Source organism: Haliaeetus leucocephalus, unplaced genomic scaffold (assembly GCF_000737465.1).
Source record: "Haliaeetus leucocephalus isolate CR32 unplaced genomic scaffold, Haliaeetus_leucocephalus-4.0 Scaffold251, whole genome shotgun sequence".
Lineage (NCBI taxonomy): Eukaryota > Metazoa > Chordata > Aves > Accipitriformes > Accipitridae > Haliaeetus > Haliaeetus leucocephalus.
This window is the reverse complement of record NW_010972687.1, coordinates 6,771,473-6,787,166: the sequence shown is the minus strand read 5'-3', so window position 1 is coordinate 6,787,166 and position 15,694 is coordinate 6,771,473. Positions and strand designations below refer to the sequence as shown.

General features: G+C 35.2%; 1 protein-coding gene across 5 annotated transcripts in view; it reads left to right on the top strand.

Annotated features, from left to right (window-relative positions):
* Positions 1–15,694, top strand: part of ZCCHC6 (zinc finger, CCHC domain containing 6) — a 38,225-nt gene that overhangs the window by 10,431 nt on the left and 12,100 nt on the right. For 4 of the 5 annotated variants that reach the window (XM_010568661.1, XM_010568660.1, XM_010568664.1 and 1 more), the window contains 16 exons: positions 1,364–1,539; positions 2,099–2,215; positions 3,224–3,401; positions 3,900–3,988; positions 5,011–5,062; positions 6,883–6,952; positions 7,824–7,950; positions 8,664–8,783; positions 9,776–9,907; positions 10,657–10,837; positions 11,199–12,334; positions 12,460–12,610; positions 13,275–13,361; positions 14,214–14,314; positions 14,810–14,867; positions 15,553–15,656. In XM_010568661.1, coding sequence (XP_010566963.1) covers positions 1,364–1,539; positions 2,099–2,215; positions 3,224–3,401; positions 3,900–3,988; positions 5,011–5,062; positions 6,883–6,952; positions 7,824–7,950; positions 8,664–8,783; positions 9,776–9,907; positions 10,657–10,837; positions 11,199–12,334; positions 12,460–12,610; positions 13,275–13,361; positions 14,214–14,314; positions 14,810–14,867; positions 15,553–15,656 — 2,879 coding nt within the window. The remainder of the gene's footprint in view (positions 1–1,363; positions 1,540–2,098; positions 2,216–3,223; positions 3,402–3,899; positions 3,989–5,010; positions 5,063–6,882; positions 6,953–7,823; positions 7,951–8,663; positions 8,784–9,775; positions 9,908–10,656; positions 10,838–11,198; positions 12,335–12,459; positions 12,611–13,274; positions 13,362–14,213; positions 14,315–14,809; positions 14,868–15,552; positions 15,657–15,694) is intronic. The other variant, XM_010568663.1, reaches the window with a different exon arrangement.

The following is a 15,694-nucleotide window of genomic DNA, read 5'->3' as shown; positions in this document are numbered from 1 at the left end:
CTCCTTGGAGATTCCTTTGGAGTACTGTCCCAGCAACATATTAAGTCTAAGTTCTGTTTATTCCAGCATAAACTTGTGCTGCTGCTGAGAGAAATATTACCATTCTTGTCCTGGTCCTGTTTACAACACTAGCACATGCGTGCTGCTTGGTGAACTGAATCAAACAACTGCTTGAAAAGACACAGTCAGGTTGTTTCCCTTTTGCCAATTACTAGAGACAAAAATTGTGATCACAGGAAAGAAACTCTTTAAGTGTATTTGGTAGAGCATTTGTGTTTTATCTTTTTTTTAATTATTACAAATGAGAACATGCTGTGGTAAGGGTTTTGGAGTCTAAGGAAGTTGCATAAACTTTCTCAGAAGCAGGGAACTTTACAAATCCCATGCATCTGGACATCCTATATAGCTGTTCAAGTGAAAGGTAAGATGTGGTCTAAAGTCATGTGTGAAAATCTGGCCTGTGTATATTCATTCCTGAGATTATTTTTACAGGTATTCTTTGGACCAGTAGCAATTCCTGCTTCAAAATGGTGACAAAGTTTGCTTAAAAGTAGAAGTGGTATTTACATTAATTTGTTCCAGAACTTTTGCTGTAAACATAACAAGCTTTCTAAGCACGTTAATTCTGCCAGTTTTATAGCTTTATTAAGCAATGTGTGCAAATACTTAGCAAGTTCATTATTTATTGACTTACGTAGCCAATAGGGGTTATTTTCTTTCCACTTGTCTATTTAATAATGTGCAGGCAATATTGATCCATATGCTGGTTTAATTGAAAGGCGAGTGACAATAACAGGCTGTTATTACTGGTGATAATAAATTATAGTATGTTAGCTAAGCCATGGCAGTGCTATATCATGGTGCTGTTAGCTCTTCCAAATCATTCAGATTGGCCTACACTCACTAATTCTGTGACATTTGTAGTGTTCTAAGGGTCAGTTCACTTTCTAGCTTGTTCGTCTACCTAAACCTGACCAGGCACCCTGAAATCTTTGGATGTATTCTATCTTTTCATTATAAAGACATACAGGTATGTCTCAACTAGGCAGTGAAATCTGTTGCATTTAGTTGGGTTTTTTTTGCCAGCTTTAACAAAACTAAATAAGGTTGGTGACTTCAGTGGGACAAATTTGTGTTTTTTAGTAGTTCGGAGCAAAGGTACTATAGGTTATGACATAAATATACACACTTGCTGTTATGAGACTTGCACAGAACAGATTATGAAACCATGCAGTGTGGATGATTCGTATCTTCTCTGACTCGCAAATAGTAGAATGATAATTAAAGAAAAAAAAAACCAAACAAAATGCTGTGTGGTGCTCTGAAGTTATTTGACATATTTTCTCTTGTAACTCTTTATAAGAAATGAAGAAGCTTAGGAAGCCAAGAAGATCAAGAAGAACTAGAAAAGATGAGTATGATCAAGATGAAGTGGATGGTCCAGTCATAGATGAATCTGTGCTGTCAGCAAAAGAACTTCTAGGGTTGCAGCAAGCTGAAGAACGATTGAAGCGAGACTGCATTTATAGACTGAAGAAGGTGCCACTGTCTTTACTAACCTTTCCTATTTTTTGTCTGTAAATACAATATAGAGAATGCACTTTGAGCAATTTCTCTGACTGTAGCTAGAAAGTCTATGGAATTGAAGTAACATACAAAATGGGTGCTCTTAATGAATTGTCAAGAGAAGGCAGGTTGTCCTTCGTTTTTTTACTATAATAAATCTTGGTTTGGCAGCAATTTAAGCACAGAAAATGGTAGCTCCTTTAGGTCATGCATTAACATCAGATCACTAGACGCTGGGGCAGTGGACTAGAAAAGTTGTATTGTATGTTTGTTCAGTTAATATATTCTTCCATGGGCATTGGGTTTTTTCCACTGTAAAAGACAAGGTGTTGGGCTTTATTGACCCAGTACCACCATTCTTCTGGCATTATACTTAATATACAAACGTTTAGACTGTAAAAATGGAGTTAGGGAAGCTGAAGTGAGTGTTTGTGGATTTCAGAGTTACAGTCATTCAACTTAGCAAGGGTATTGAATGAAATGAAGGTAGTATATTTCTGTATTTTAGGATTTTTTACTATCTTTATTTTAGCAACCTCGAAGCTACCCATCGGCTAAATATACCTGCAAATTGTGTGATGTTTTGATTGAGTCAGTGGCTTTTGCTCATAAGCATATTAAAGAGAAAAGACACAAGAAGAGCCTAAAGGTGAGTTAAGGACAAGAAAAAGCATAAAATGCAGATTTATGAAACTGTCTTCACCCTACTAATGACAAGGAAACGGCACTGCTTCTAAAATGATTCTGCATTTATTTTTCACCGTGTTTGAATCTTCTTAAAAACTATTACTTAGTGATACTGGTAAAAAGAGTAAACTTGGGACCTGCACTTTGCTTCTGCCCTCAGCTTTGGAATTTAATTTGTACTTTTTTCATGCCTATTATTAAAATAAGTCCTCGTTTAAAGTATAACTCAGTAATATTTTGTTATTGGTGATTGAAGTGTAATAAAAAAGATGCACCAACTGACTCTTCTGTTTTGCTATTCTAAAATTCTTCCTGTAGACTAGTTATGTGTATTCTTCTTGTTGAATATTTCATTGGCATATTTCAACAATAAAGAATTTTGATCAAAGTCCAGAGCAATGAGGAGCAGCAATAGCAAATATAGTTGGTATGACAGAATTATGAATTATAACCTATATGTCAGGGTGAAGATTTCAATTCAGAAATACTGTAAAAATTAAGAACTTGTGGAGTATTACAGATTTGTTTGTATGTAAAGGAAATAAGTTTGTTTTGAACATAAAAATAACTTGTAGCATAACCTCAATTTTACTGTTGATTTTTTTTTTAATTAAATAACTTCTGGTCCTTCTACTTTCTCAGCTTGAAGTTGACAAAAATACTTGTCTTCTGCAGGTTTTAATTCTTTTAACTCCTACCCTTTCCCACTTCATAGGAGATGAAAGAATTGGCAACTTTTTTTTAATGTTCCAAATATATTTATATACACCTCTGCACATTACTGAAGTGTCCTGGAATATCTAACTCTTTACACCTGTCACAGTTTCTCTCTTGATGTTCTTGCTTCCAATTACCTCCATTATCTGGAAAACCTGTGGTAGTATTACTTGGGATGAGTTGCAGGCATTCATTCTAGTGCATTAAGCAACTCAAGAAAATCATTAAAACATCAGTCTTACTATCTTTAAAGGAAAAGCAAGAAGAACAGCTGCTGACTGCTCTGCCGCCTCCAACACCTTCCCAGATACAAGCTATTGGTGTTGCTATTGAAAATGTAGTGCAGGAGTTTGGCTTAAATAGTGAAGATCTAGAAGAAAGGCTCAACATTAAAGCAGTGATGGAAAACTTACTGCGTCAAAAATTGCCAGGTATTATTTGCAATTTGTTTTAAATGCTAGATATGCCAACTTAAAAAAAAAAAAAACAACAGAAAACCAAAACCAGAGCCAAATACCAACAGCTTGTGAAGTGAAAACTTAATTAAAAGCCTTGGCTAGCTAAATTTTAAATTCTAAAACAGTATATTTAGTTACTAGTCTGTTACTAGTTACTGCCACATGATGTAGCAGTATAACCCTGTATCAGAATTAAATTGCAAGGGTGCTCATGACCTAAACAGACCTGTAGTAAAAAGTGAAGATGAACAGGACATGGGGGGCATTTGACCTTCATGCTAAGCCTTTACTTAGCAACAGCATGGAAGGCAGGATTTACTAACAGGGTTCTGTGCTATTGGAAGACCCTTCTTCATTTCCTGTGGTTATCAAAACTATATGTAGGTTTAAGATCTACTGACAATGGTGTGAAGTAGCTACAGACTTAGAATGAGGTGTAGAGTAAATGCAGTATAATTCTTTTTGTTGCAGAGTGCTCATTAAGATTGTATGGCTCCTCCTACAGCAGATTTGGTTTCAAAACTTCAGACATAAACATAGATATCCAGTTTCCTGCCAATGTAAGTAGGATCATTTTATTATGTCTAAGTGGTTTTGAATGTTGCACCTTAATGCAGATTATAGTTTAAATATAACTTATAATGTGGTAGTAGCACTTATTATGAAAATGCATTGGGTAAAACAGCTATCACATTAAAATGGTCTTAAAATAACATTCCTGCTTCATACACCAGTAATGGTCAGTCCGTATAATGCAGGTTTGTGTTTTATCAAGTGTTCCTTCTGAAAACACTTAAAACATCTGTACTCCTAGCAGTCCTACAAGACAGATAATTATTTATCCTCTCTTACAGCTGGCTTAAATGCTACTTCCATGATCTTGTTTCCATACTGACATATGCACATCAGAGTTTTTGATTGCTAGGTTATTTTTTGAGCCATGAAACCATCTTATGTCATCTATATGTGAAGTAATTTAAAGTCTTGATTTGTCATACTAGTTGTTTCTAAATGTCTTTATGCTTGAACATTGGAAAGAAATTAAGGACTCTGAAAAGCTTTTGATTCCATAGGTATACCTCCTTTAGTTGATTTGGCAGTCCCATGGTTAAAATGTACTATTTTTTCTAGGAAGCAAAGGTGGAAATGCTGTAGGGAAAAAGAATTATCCAAGTTCATAAAGTGCATATAATTTTAAAAAGCTATGATTCCAGTCATTGACGTGAGGTAGATCCACTATGTCAGAAGGCAGTCATACTTAAGCACACAGAAATAGTATTTCTGTTGGTGGGTTTTTTCCACAACCAAGTCTTTGATAGAGGTAAAAATAGCTTTACTTAGAATTACTCATTTCATTATTTTCTTCAAAATAAGCAGAGTTGGTGTTGCTTTTGTTACAATTTAGCCATAGCCAAGGACTAAAAGAAGTTTTTTTCTCAGTTGCTTTTATTTTGTTTCTTTCTTGCTGCCCCCTGGAAGAAAAAGAGGAGTGGCCTAGGGGTGATGTTTTAAAGTTTTTTTGAGTTGTGGGACATTACCTTTTTGACAGCTATGAAAACAGCTTTATTACTTATATTGACAGATGACTCAACCAGATGTTCTCTTACTTGTGCAAGAAAGTCTCCAGAACAGTGGTAAGAAAAAGTTGCTGCCTTCTCAATTCCTTTAAACTATTACTGCTTACTCTTGTTGAATTCCACCTCTGTTGAACAGGTAAACCACATGCTACTCTTTTTGTTGGGGGTTTTTTTGTTTTTTTTTTTTTTAAGAAAGATGAGACTGAAAAATGCTGCAGGAAATAATACATTGACAGAACTAACTTTGGTTTGGTGTTCAGTTTTATGACTATTGATGTCCCATTATTTGTGTTGATATGAGAAATTCCTAGTGGGTGGTTTTCGTCTACATTATAAGTGAAGATGTCATTAAACTTAAGGTAGACTGTGCTGCCTTTCTTTCCCCAGCCTGCTGTTCTAGCCGTGTATAGTACAGAAAGTAGCCTAAGTTCTTCTAGTATGGGATCAGAAGCTTGGTAACATACTTTCAGATTGTGGTTTCTTGTCCTATAATCATGTGCGCATGCCTGTTAGTGCAGTGAGGCCAAGTACAAATGACTGTATACAGACCCATGGGTTTTTTGAGGTAATGAATACAACTCTGTGCCATACAGGCAAGTGAAGTTTAAGATCTTAACAAATGCACTTACTCAGACTGATTCAGGCATATTCAGGCAAAAAAATGAAAAGATGGGAAAAAAACTGTCTTTTTTTAAATGCAGATTGCAAAAAGTAGCTTTACTACTTTCTTGCCTTGCTTTATGCCCGCAGTTGGGAAATCAGACCATCTGGTTCCAAACATGTATATTAAACATGCATATATTTAATGACCTAGATTTTTCTCATTACACCCCCACCCCCATTGTATGTGCATCTTCTTGTCTGGTCAAATGACCATTATAGTCTTTGAGAATGGGGTTATTGTTCAACCAGACTAGAGGAATGAAGACCCAGATCCCATAAGAAGTTAGGATCTCTAATGTGTTTTAAAAGCAAGCAGTATTTGCATTAACATCTTGGGCAAAGCCTTTTTCCGTGAGTCAGATGATACAGGGGCAGAGCATTAGGCGTTTGAGGTACCCCAGTGACAAAAGCAAGATATTTTTTCAAAGAAGTCGGGTGTCCAAATGGCTAGGTGACATCAAGAAAACCTTGTCGTTTCAGAATTTTTGAGTTGGGTATCTAAAATTGTTTCATAGTTTCCTTTCTACCTGGCCCAGTGAAACAGTGAGGGATCAAAAAATAAGCCCGGTTTGGATCAATAAACTCCAATTGGAGAAAGGACTGCACTGACATCTGTACTTTTTTAGTGTTAAGATAAAAATGTAGCTGAATTGTATTTGGAAACCTATATTAAGAATAAGAGGAAAAAAATTAAAAATCAAGCATAGTAAGAAGAAATTACATCATGTCCGTAAGCCTGGTCTATACTTAACACCAAGCATGTCTAGATTGCCAGGGAAAATAAACTTTGGTATTTTCTTTCTGTCTAGTACTGACATAACACTCTGTTTTTTTCATCTTTCACACTAACATTGTTTTACAGATATCATTGGTCTGTCTGTATGCCTGGATTACTGAAGCCAGCGCTTAACCAAAATATACCTATTTAATTTTACCTACTGTGTATATGAATTTTGTAAAGTTCCTTTTTTCCTGAGTATTTTCTTAACAGTGCTTATCATAGAGTGTAGACCATAATCTTCCCATCACATGTAAAAAACTTGCTTTAAAAGTGTGACAGGATTAATCTATCAGATGTACTGATGTATGTCTCAAAATAGTAATTTTACTAAGAAATTGAAGTTCTAGCTGTACTTCTAGTTGCATCCAGTTCAACATATTTTTTGTCAACACCATGCTTAACGTGGCTTCTTCTTTTTCTTTCTCCCGCCTAGAATCTTTTACAGAAGTTGATGCAGATTTCCATGCTAGAATACCTGTGGTGGTGTGCAGAGAAAAGCAAAGGTCTTGGTTGTCACTTTGTGTGTTCTAATAGTATATAGCAATGTAAATTATATGTACCAACATCTGAAAAATGACGTTTCTGTACTAAATTATTACAGTTCCATGGATTTTGAAACACAAACTAACACTCATGGGCAAGTCATTCCTAGCCTAGAATAAGAGGGTAAGGGTTGTTCTGTCCTCAGCTGTGTATTTCACAAACCCTTCAACCATTATGGCTTCCAGCATGTACCCTTACCCTTCCATTTGGAATAACTGCTTAAGCAGAAAGTTTCCTTCCTTATAGGTAATGTAGATACCACATTAAATTATGGATTTCTGTAAGGGCAAGATCAGCTTGCTTATCTTCACTAGTATTTTGAGAACAAGTGAAAGACATTTTATTTTGCCCATTTAATGGATATCACTTAAGATTTATTAAACATTTTATAAAGAGCTACTGATACAGAAATGCTACTGGTTATTTGCTGCTACCTTGATCTTTCAGTGTTTGAAAATATTTCTTGTGCTATGGAAACAGCATAGAACTGTTTTCTAATGGGTGTGGTATGGGAAGGTGTTTTTGATTTATGAAGGAAATTAGTACTGTAACTTTTTTCTGGTTCAGTGAATTAATGTCATTAGAAACAAATAATTAAATTTGACTTGTATTTGAAAACATTTTTACAGACAATCATAATATATATATTTTCAACCTAACCATAAATCAAATTGGTTTTCCATGCTTCTCTTAATATAGACATGGTGTCTTTATGAGGCTGTTAAGTCTTTCCTTACAGCCTTCTACACTGTTTTGTGAGATGTTATCTGACCTATGGCTGTTCTTACAAAACTTCCAAGATCTTTTACTTTGTTTCTTTTTGGGTTTTAGTGGCCTTATTTGCAAAGTGAGTGCAGGGAATGAGAATGCTTGTCTGACAACAAACCATTTGGCTACACTTGGAAAACTGGAACCTACTCTAGTACCTTTAGTGATTGCCTTCAGGTACTGGGCAAAGGTAAGAGTCATTTGTAGTCTCCTGCCTGTGAATAAATATTGAATGAGCATTGATATTATGCTGGTAAGACTGTAGGCATGGTTTTTAGAAAACAGTTGTTGAAACAGTCTTTAGAAAAAGTGTGGGGAAAAAGGATATTTAAATTTTTTATAAATTGTAAATGCTATAAATTATGTAACTATCATTTTTGCATTATAATGTTCCACTAAATTTCAAAAGTGGAATTTTAAGTTTCAGCCAGTGGTGTGCAGACTGTAAGTATCCTGCTGTTACCGAACAAGTCAGAGGAATGTATATCAAGTGGATTTACCAGCTTCCCATAAAACTTAACCCATCATGAAAAAAAATTGAAAGGAAAAAGCTGCTTGTTTCCCCATGTAGATGAAAACTTCATTGTGAATTAAAATAACTTGTTCCAAAACTTTATGTGCCTGCAATTAAAATATGATTTAAGAAGATTGAAAAACTTTTGACTTGTACTATATCTATGTAAAATGAGTCATCATTTTTGCAAATGTGCTGTATGCTGTCTGTTTTGCCAGTCTTAATCCTATGGCTCTTAAACTGAAAATATTATGGTAATAACATGACTCCAGTAAATATGCAGGCCTTGAGAACAAAATCGATCTCATAAGAGCTCAAAGATGTCTTTTTCACAGTATTTTTCACAGTATCACTTGAAACCTTAATGACTGCACAATTTATTTTTACAGTTGTGCTGTGTTGATCGTCCTGAAGAGGGAGGCTTGTCACCTTATGTGTTTGCTTTAATGGTTATTTTCTTTCTACAACAGAGGAAAGAGCCTTTTCTACCTGTCTATTTGGGATCATGGGTATGTGTATTAATACAGTGAATAGTAAGAATAAGAGGATCAGTCACCTGTGGTGGTGTGTAACCTGTCAGCTCCTTGCTATTCTGAGCAAGTCATAAGCCAGCTACTTCTGCAGGAATTCAGAAAGAATGTGAATTCAGCCAGACTACACCTGACCTTTATATGCTTGGCTGTAAGGATGCAATTCACAATCGTAGTCATTAAGTGCTCTGTTGCCCCTTTTGTGAGTAAGGAGAGCTGGGCATTGAATAATGCACTTCATAGCAATCTACTTCCTCATTTCTTCAGCCTTTCTTCCAGACTTTTGAGAACTCTGAATTCACATAGCTACATCCCAAAACAATGTCTGGGATTTTGACATCTAATTCTTCAAAACATAGACCACAGCTGGGGAGCATGCTTGTGTGATATCTGCCTGACAGATCAGACTAGGGGTTTAGAGCATGTATTTCTTGGGTTTAGAAGCGGAAGTGCGTCTTAATGTCAGAAGTTGTATTATGGACACAAATCCAGAATCCAATTCTCCAGAACACCATCCAGGTGTTATATTCATGGCACCCGCTTTTGTTCTTACAGTCACCTGTTATATTTAGTGTGCATGTTCCAGTTTCCATTACATGGACCTTGTAGTTAACAATTTCCTTCAGTACATGACTGACTTATTCCCAAAGCCTCTCCACTCTTTGCACTGAATGAGAGCAACATCCTATAGTATATGGTCATATAATTAAAAAAACCTTATTTGTTGTTGTGTAATATGCAAAGACAAGGTTCTATAACATACGGGTACCCTTCCAAAAGCACTGAACTCTGGAGAGCTTTTTGTAGAGAAGTATAGGGAGAAAAGAGAAGCAGATTGGGGCATATTCTAGGCCTGGAACAGCTATTTTTAAACTTCGTTCTGTTTTAATTTGGCTTACTACCATGGGGAGGGTAAGATTTAAAGTTCACGTGATGTTTGGCGGTATGTTTCTTTTTTCTGCTTCCTTTAGATTGGAGGATTCTCATTAAACAAACTAACTAATTTTCATCTGAAGGAAGTCGAGAACAATGCTGTGATTTGGGAGCATAACCCCACTGATGATTCTGATCTGCCACAAGAAACTTCCCCTAGAAGGGGCAAGGTCTGAATTACTTAATTTACTTCTGTAGCAGTCTAGCAGTCATTGCTGTTCTCGAAAAAAGAACTGTCTTCTATTTTTGTTTTGTGTATATGTTGCAAAACAACAAGCTGAGCTAAGAGATTGGATTACTGCTTGATACAAGGCTTGCTATGCTTACTGCTTGGTGATAAGAGGCTAGCGGGAAACTAGTTGTTATTTCAAACTCTTTGCTAAGACCCTGGGGTTTAATCTGTTGGGGGAGAATATAGTTTATAGAGTAGAAGCAATTTTATCTCAGAATTAGTTTAAGCATATGAAATATATTTCCTCTTAGCTTTGAACTGTTCTTACAAATTATTTTATAACAACTTTGCAAGGAACTGTATCACTATATGATTGCATGTTATGACAGTTAACAATACAGTTTCGGCTTTGCTAAAAAAAGGCTATATAATCCTTTCTGTCCAATTAGATTAGATGTGATATCTTCTTGGAAATTTATAAATTATGGCATAAACACTTAAATGAGAAATTGTTTTAGTCTTTGATGCTATTCTTTACCATTGCTGCAGTCTTTCATTTTGAAGTTTTATAATTTAAGTTTATACTATCTCTTCCATTTTTTTAATTGCAGTTTTTATTGGAATTGCAGGAGTATAGAAGCAACTATAAATTTTGTAATATTACATTACAGATGAAATTCAAGGAAGTGCAACAGCTAAACACCTGTGCATTAAATATTATTTAAGCTTTTCTTCTCTAATTGACAGGTTCCATTAGTATTTGAATCAGGACAGCAGTGTTCAGTACATGCTGGTCAGCTCTGGGTAGAACTGCTTCGTTTCTATGCCCTGGAGTTCAATATGGCTGATTTAGTAATTAGCATACGACTCAAAGAAGCAGTGTCTCGTGAATCAAAGGACTGGCCTAAAAAGCGCATTGCTGTGGAAGGTATTTATATCAACAGACTTTAAAGAACTGTTAACTTTAATTTTCTAGGGTACTGTCTTGGCTATTGACATTGTGTGTCATAACTTAGAATTTTTCAATATTGTACTATGATTCCCGACATTATAGTAGAATATGTTTTGAAAAAAAATTAATTTAAGTAATATTTCTCTTGGGTATTTTTTCCAACATTATCAAAAGTAATTAAGTGGACTTAAAAATTGTCTTCAGCACAATTCATAGATCTTGTGTCCCTACACAATGTTTTAGAGTAACTAACAGTTTTATATTCACATTTTGTAAGGATGTACTTTTTTTAAAAAAGAGTTAACTCCTGCACTTCTGGCTCACTTCTTTCTACTAGACCCATATTCAGTCAAAAGGAATGTGGCAAGAACTCTGAACAGTCAGCTAGTGTATGAGTATATCCTTCACTGCCTGAGAGCAACTTACAAGTATTTTGCCTTACCTCACAAAAGAAGTGCAAAATTGAGCAAAAAAACCTCTCCAAATACCACTGAGGAGAAATCTGAAATGCTGGACCATGGAAAAGATGCTATAAAGCATGAAAATTCTGAGTTGCAAAACTTGGATGGTAGAACAAACACAGCAGTAATGGAAGATTGCAGAATGGAGGCTACAGGTATGCCCCAGGCACATAGAATTGATCCTTCAAAACTGTGTGATGGCTCAGAAAGCTTCACAGAAGTGGCTGATGATATAAGTCATTTGGGAATTGCCCATGAAGATTCAGACTGTATAATTGAGGAAGTTATTTCTGGAGATAATGAGGATTTTAAACCAAGTTGTGAAGAGACAGAGAGTGGAAATGAAGAGGAAGAGGAGGAAGAGGAAGAACATGAACAACAAAAAAGAAGATGGAATAATATCTTGACTGCTGAGCAGGTAATAGATGAAGACAGTGATAGTGGTGATCTCCCTGTTACAGTGAATGAGCATGATATAGAGACATGTAGTACTTCAGACTTAGAAGGTTTTCAAAATGCTGTACTTACAGAGAGTGATGAGTTTGGCTTAGAGTGCAGTGGTATAATGGATGGCAAGATTGACATTGATGAGGAGAGCACTGAAGGTACTGATGAACTGGATGAATCCCCCAAAAAATTCTTATGTTCAGCACAGAGTCAAAAATCCCAAATGATTAACTCGGATGATGAGGAGGAAGAGGAGGAAGAACCAAGTCTTCTAAACCAGAGAGTGTGTTGTGTTATTGTAAGAGCGAGAGATGAACTAGATAACACATACACTGGATCTGGAGATGATGATGCACTGTCAGAGGAAGAAGAACATTTTTCTATCCCCAATAAGTACGAGAATGAACATTTCGAAGAAAATGTGGATGGACATCTGAGGATCAATTTGAGTCAAGAGGATCTTACTGAGAAGGGAAGCCTTTTTGAAGAGAACACAGCAATAGAACAGTGTTCAGAATCTGAACTTTTTTATGAATTCAGTAAATCAGCTTTTACAAAGGGCAAGGTAAGCAAGCTGTATCAGAACATAAACGTATTGCTTATGTTCTATTATCAGGTATATGGAAGTGTTGCTCAAATTCATTAAAGTATTATAGTTTTTAAAACCATTCTTGCTTTCTGTTCATGCAGTCTCCTACAGTGGTATGTAGCTTGTGCAAACGAGAAGGTCATTTAAAGAGGGATTGTCCAGAAGACTTCAAGAAAATTGAGCTTGACCCACTACCAGCACTGACACCCAAATTTTCAGTTATTCTAGATCAAGTTTGTGTCCAATGTTACCGTAAGTTTTTTCCTTTGAATATTGTTGTTTGGTAGAAAAAGAATTGCAAAAATAATAAAATAACCACAGGCTGATGGTGTTATAAAGGAGGCCAGTTTATTTGCTACACTGCATCCAACTCTTTTTAGATAACAATTCTAAAATTTGTAAGGGCTTTAACAGGACTACTGAGTAGTTTGTATCTAGAGGAATACAAAATGTTTATGTTTATCTTTCACACACTGGGTGCCTGATTACAGATTATAGGGTGGGGTTTTTGACAGATGCTTTTACATTTCTATCTACTTTGAATTTCATTACTTTTCCTTAACTCGTGGTTTTTGTTAAACAAAGGCTTCAGTGTTCTAGAAAAAATGGAGTCAAAATACTGTTTTGTAACACTTCTCCACTTTTGTTCTTTTCAGAGTGACCCAACTTTCCTCCTTTCTCTCTCGCCATTTCTGACCAGACAAAATGCATTATTTGTCTAATTAATGTTTTTCTTTGAACAGGTATTTCTCTTCTACTTCATCCTTGCTTTCTTTCCTTCACATGTGAATCTTCTGTCCTCTGCTTTTTCTGTCCCCCCCTCCCCCCTGTAAACTCCTTACTTTTTTCAATTGACTCTTTGCTGTTGAATCTTCCTACGGATCAGTTTGCCTTAATTGTTGTCATTTCTTTTAAGATGATTTTGCTCCAAATGTTGTAGAGGACCAGGCTCGGGAACATATAAGACAAAACTTGGAAAACTTCATTAGACAGGATTTCCCAGGTAATTAGGCAGTTCTAGCTTTATGTTTATACGTTGGTATGTTCATATTTGAGTGTTTTCCAAGAAAACATATCCTATCAGCCTAATAAACACTTTAGTTTTGAACATTTAACCTGTATTGTTCAGCATTGCTGCACTTCTTTACATTAATTTCTGGTTTAAGTCTTTTAAGGCTTTAAGTCTTTTTTGACTTACATATACAACACATTAGTAGGAAGGAATATTGGCAAGTTAAGGAGAAAATGATCAAAGCAGTAGTGGAACAGTTTTGTAATCGTTATTTTAGCCTTATTCATTAGTCAGACTTCTTGTTGTATCTGCTCTTACAAACAGCAAGCTTTTTTGTAGTCCTTCCTACTGAATCTTAGTGGTTTTTGTAATATTTTAAAATACAGGCAGAACATCTGACCTATCTGCAGACTCTAGCTATTTAAACTTTTGTGTTTGTTTCTGGAGTTCTTACCTGTAACACCCGGACTTCAAATCATAGTCTTTTAAAATTAGCAAAAGATTTTTTGGCTGCAGCCTGGTATGTGGACAGATATGTCTCTTATCCTGAAAATCTCTGTAGAGAGCAGTCTTAGCATTTTTTTAATCAGATTTCAGCTTGGACCTGCATGCTGATTTAATTATTGGAAAAAGTAACTCATTTCTGGATCTGTTAGACTGCTCATTTGAACCAATGACAGTAGAGATTCTTTCCTCATCAGCAAAATTGATAATAAGTTTTGATGTACCATAGAGAGATAGTAATGTTTTCATGCCTGTATTAAAAGACATGCTGGTTTGAAGCTATATACAATTTGAGATTCTGTGTCTATATGTGGTTATAACCCACTGCATCTCTTACAGGAACCAAGCTGAATTTGTTTGGCTCCTCAAAAAATGGCTTTGGCTTCAAACAGAGTGACCTTGATATCTGTATGACGATGGATGGGCTGGAAACTGCTGAGGTAGTTTGAAAACTTTTTTAAATAAATGCAAAATTCTATGGTTATATTGTTTATGTAGTGTAACAAATTTATAAAATAATAGAAGCTTTTCAGATTAGAAGAAAACACAAATAGGTGCCACAAAGGCAGATTATTTTAGGGAGTCTAGGCATAAGTTTAAGAACTACTCTCAGTAGTCAGTTTTCTTCTGAATTCTGCACTGCTGTTACTTCTCGTGTTACCTGTGCAGATAAATAGCATGCTTTGTAGCATGAACAACTAGGAATGGGAGACAGTGGAAAAGGACATCGATCTCCTTTCATGCCTAATATAAACTTTTTAAAAGCCCATGCTAAGATATTATCTAGTGTTAATTTACAACAATTATTCACATAATTCTGTAAAATATGAAACTCAGTTTTATACCATTTTTAAGCTTAATGGCAAGTAATAAAAGGTTTACCTAAAATACTTGTAGCAGATACAACTTTCAACTTCTTTTTCTTAATGTCTTAGGGACTTGATTGCATCAGAATCATTGAAGATTTAGCAAAAGTTCTCAAGAAAGAGTCAGGTAACTTTCCTGAAAATTAAAATAAGTGGTTCCATTTATGTGACTTCAGTTGCTGTAGTGAGAACGGTAAAACTATATCTAAGAGCTTAATGTTAGTAATAGTGAGGTTATGTTGTGAACATTTGGACTTATTTTTGTTTGCATGTGTAAGTCTGTGAGGTTATAATGTTACAGGACCACATCTGAATTGGACTCATGGTGTATTTATAACCTACATGCATATGAACAAACCTTAAGTTAAAGCTTGAGGCTTCAAGTTAGTAGTTAGGTTGTATTTGTATGTTCAGTGCCTAGTAAGTTAATAGTAAAAGGTAGGCTGATACAAGTGTCCAATGGAATTCTGGTTTTCCTATTTATAGTGCTTGTTTTGGTGTATCTCACATGAATTTAATATAAATGGAGTGAACTATCAATGATCTGTTCGGCTTAGTTTTCTATAACATTTAGACTGATCTTTGTTTTATGGGGGGCTAAATGTGTATTTGTATATATTATACTTGGCAGATTCATCATGTTTGACAAATGTCTAATATCAATATTAAAATATAACTGAAATACAATTTTGATATCAACAAAGATTTTATTTTGTAGCCTAGCCTTTTTACTACAGTTTGGAGTTATTTAGAGCATTTGATACTGTTACGACTGTATTGCAGTCATTCAGTAATTAAACATTTCATCCTAGGTTTAAGAAATGTCTTGCCTATAACAACTGCTAAAGTCCCAATTGTCAAATTTTTCCATGTCAGAAGTGGTCTTGAAGTAGACATCAGTTTATATAATACTCTGGTAAGGTGGTCTCCTTTTTTTTTTTTTTTTTTTTTTAA